The 4049-nt window shown below is 42.6% G+C and overlaps 1 protein-coding gene across 1 annotated transcript; it reads left to right on the top strand.

The window, feature by feature from the left end:
• Positions 1–1747: 1747 nt before the first annotated feature.
• On the top strand, positions 1748–3493 carry LOC104623060 (interleukin-2 receptor subunit alpha-like; the record flags this gene model as incomplete). Its single annotated transcript, XM_010290020.1, has 4 exons — positions 1748–1874; positions 2413–2598; positions 2821–2943; positions 3257–3493. Coding segments are annotated over exons 1-4 (673 nt in total), but the record flags the coding sequence as incomplete, so codon positions are not given.
• Positions 3494–4049: the final 556 nt, after the last annotated feature.

The following is a 4049-nucleotide window of genomic DNA, read 5'->3' as shown; positions in this document are numbered from 1 at the left end:
TTGCATGGGGTAGTTATGACCAAAGTGAATTCATGCACAGCTCCTCCCAGTGTGAGGACTGGTACAATAAAAAGCTGATGACTTTGATATCAAACATGTTGGTGAGGAGGTCTAGCATGGGAAGAGAAGTCAATGTTTTGACAGGTTATGAAGGTTGATAAGGGGAAGGTTCTTGAAAATGGGAGCAAAATATTTGATGTGACAGTGAAGCAGTTAGAAGTCAACAGAGGGAAGCAAACAAGGTCACAATGAGACCTAGGAAATTCATCGTTCCAAATGTTTTCTGGATCAGAGACAGGAATATGGTTGTAAAGGCCAAATAAGTAGATATTGCACTGGTTTTGATGTGGGAAGACAAGAATTTGAGTGATGTGGATGAAATGAAAAAGCTGGATCCTTGGAGTGTTGCGTGAGATCTAGCTGCAATGTGGATGAGTCGATTCAAGTGTGCCAGCCTGATGGGTATTGCTCGCTGTCACCCATGTGCACCATTTCTGCACAATCCTTATCTGGCACGTGCAAGTTCAGAGGAACCCGAACTTCATTTGACCATTGATTAATACAACGGTTGCCCTTTATGATGAGTAGGCTAAATGCTGTGGTTTTTCTTAAGAAGAGACTAAAGAGTTGTAGGGTTGAGTGCCTCATGCTGAGATTCAGATCTGCAGTCTGCTTCAAAGAGACTTTTGAAGTCTTAAGGGAAACATGCTTTTAGCTTTCAGGAAAAGTGAGAGTACATGATCTCAACTTGCTGCTAATCTGATAACTCTTTAATTTTAATCACCCTGACAGTCTGTGGTAAACCATGTGGTTAACTATTTCAGGTACAGTTGCTTCTCTCGAAGCCACAGTCTGATGTAGGTTACAACGTGGGTCCTTTGATAACACAAAGATGCAAGGGGATTAAAATATCCCTCACACAGTTTAGCTGCTAAGCCACTCACAATACTTTTCACTGTTGCCTTCCTCAAACTTTGTGACTTTTACTAAGTGGCAAGATAATGAAAAGTAAAAAGGGCAGAAAATATCAAATCGAGAAAATGATGGGTGGCTCTGAAAGAAAAGGGCATTGCAGGACTGGGTCTGGGAGTTGCTGGTTGGGTTGCTGTTGGCAAGGCATGGCTTTGTTTCAAGGAGAAGGCACTTTGGAAGTCAAGGGCAGACACCAAATGATCAACAACTATCAGGGATTCAAGGCCCTTTCGCAGTCATTCTTGCTGGTTGCTAAGGCTGCATTAATTAATGGCTGCAGAAAAAGCAAAGACACGATGACAAAGAAATTTTACTCATAATCACTGTTATTATGCATAAGCATAAAGGGCCACAGATTGTGGACCCGAAGATCCCAAATGCCAGCCCTGATGCAACCAGTCTGTTTTGTGTTTGAATTTCTCAGCATTTAGGCCTTAAAAAATCATTAAATAGTGCCTTTACCAACTTCTGGGTCTCCAGCTCAGCTTCAGTGGGCTTTTCAAGTGCACTGAAATGATCCAATTTAATTCATTCCAACTGATTGAGAAGTATATTTAGATATGATTTGCTGATGACACAGCACTTCACGTCCTTGTTTTGGGACAAGTTATATTTAGGTTTGCAAACTTATTTCACAGTTAAGTTGCTCTTTGGCGTGCTTAGACAGAACTGAGAATCTACTTCCATTTCCAGTGTTTGCTTATAGATGATTGCAACTTTTAATGACTTAGTTTTGCTTAGCATGTCTCACTGGTGCAGGCAGCAGCTCTACGACATGATCATGTACAGCTTCGTGAAGAAAACGTTGGTAGCGTTTCATGTTGCCCATCTGCTGGGTGCAGAAAGAAAGGGCTCAACCGCCTGCTTTGGGCAGTGGGGGCAGGAGCAGGCGGATAGGCCTGGTACCTCCCACCACCATTCCCAGCTGCTGCGGAACATCCTTGCTCCAGCATCCTTTCTCCTCTAGAAGAAACACAAATCTGCTGCTCCTAACTAAAAAAGCGTAAACAAATACAGGTTTCATGTCCCTTGGTGGAGACACTCCCAAGGGATTTTTCTGTATCCTGGACAAATCTATACTTATGAAATCAATGGCAACAACTAACTCCAATGTGAAGAAGACTTTGGAGGGTGGGATTGTTCTAAAATTAAAATTAAAAAGTTCACTTAATTAATCATTTTGCCAGAAACTCAGAGCCTCTTCTTGGCTGAGATACAACCAAAGAAACAAAGCTTTGCTACTTTAGTGTTCCCTTCATGACATCCAGTTTCATCCCTCAGCTGTGATTTTAGCCCTGTGACTGGGGGCAGAATTAGACCCAGATACTTAACTAAGCTCTGGGCATGATCTTGTATTGGTAAGACAGAAAGATGTGGGAAATCCTTGGTGAATAAGGTAGATGCACAGGCTGTCCTGATTCTAAGGCTTTCTCTTTGCAGAAGAATGCCCAGCTCTTCCAAGGATTGACTTTGCTGATGTTGTTGCTGAATTGTATCCACTGGGGACCAAACTGTATTATGAATGTGATGATGGCTATGCGAGAAGAAGTGGCCAGTACTCAGGAATTCGGTGCCAGTGTATACAGGGGGTTGCTTCTTGGGTCTACAGGGAATTTGAATGCATTGGTAAGTGATTATTGTCCTTTTTCTACACCTGTAGATGTGTTTTTCCAATGAGTTAGTCAGTATAAGACAGATCTGGGCGTTGCTCTAACAAATGATCTTTTGTGTTTATCTTTGCAAATTAAAACTTGCAAGAATTCTATCCTGCCTCTAAAGGTTAGGGTGCTCTGGTTTTGCTCTGCTATTTATCCTGCTGTAATTCAGCAAATGTAACTTCTCCCACAGATGAGAAAATTTTGTTGTCAACAGCTCCCATGATGGAGCTAGATTTTACACAGAAGCCAGAGGGAAAAACACAGAGCTCTGCACCCCAGAGACGAGAAAACCTTTCAGAGTCTGACCAGAAAGGTAAGTAAGAGCCCATTCATTACTGTAACACTTTTTCCACTGATTTCCATGGAAGAAGTGTAAGGAGCATGATGAGTAATTTTAAACTATTTTGACAGTCAAAGAGAAAGAAACAATTGCTAAAACACCTTGGCTGAATAACTCATATGGGGTAAGCAAATAAGTACTTTATATATACCTAATAAAGGATTGGGCAGGCTTGGTATACCCTACTTGTTTATATTTTGCAAGAATACAAATAATGTCATTTCAAGAACAAAAGCAGTAGGTAAAATCTGTCTGCTTAACCGTGTGATGCCTTGTGATCCCACAGATTTTTGTGGTCCTCCCAAGACTATTCCACATGCCTCTTTAAGCCTGAACAAACGGTATTACACGGGGCAAGTATTACATTTCAAATGCCAGAGCGGTTTTGATAAGCAACCCCCCACCTCTGGCACCCGCACATGCAAGAAGGTGAATGGCCAAATCGTCTGGACCGCCCTTGACATGCAATGCACCAATGACAGCAGCTATAGCAACGAGTGGCTGCCACAGACTATTGAGCCAGGTAAGATGGTTGTTGGGCATCACATCAGTGTCATGACCTGTTCATGCAGGTCCAGACCCCCCAACTCTGCACATCAATCCTAGCGAACAACCTGCTTGGGGTTCAGGATGGAGAGGTCAGCAACCTTAGGGCTCTGACACTGATGGAGATGTCACCTTTGACAGGTGGAGACGACATCTCTGGGGAGGACATAGCTGCATCCTACTTTGTCTTGGGTGTCCTTTCATACCAACTGCAAATTTGCAGGAATTTGTGAGCAGATAGAGTCACACCGTCATATACTGGGAAGAAAATAGTAGAATAAGCCTTTCTCTTTCTCCTTCCTCCCGGCAGCTGTAGGTCATCTATTATGACTTCACAGTAAAGTACTCCAAAAGGTGTATCTAAGCATCCCTTATGATTTCTGAGGGTCTTAGGATCTAGAATTTAGCTAGTCCATAGCTAAACCTGAGTAATGTGGCTTGGTTCTTAATTTAGCAGCCAGGATGCTGTTTTGAACAAAGAGACAGCAAGAAGCCCACCAACATTGCACTGTAGTCTTTATGGCCCCAGATTC

This window comes from Phaethon lepturus, unplaced genomic scaffold, assembly GCF_000687285.1.
Source record: "Phaethon lepturus isolate BGI_N335 unplaced genomic scaffold, ASM68728v1 scaffold22476, whole genome shotgun sequence".
Classification (NCBI taxonomy): Eukaryota; Metazoa; Chordata; class Aves; order Phaethontiformes; family Phaethontidae; genus Phaethon; species Phaethon lepturus.
The sequence above is the reverse complement of the archived record's forward strand: the minus strand, read 5'-3'. Positions and strand labels throughout refer to the sequence as shown.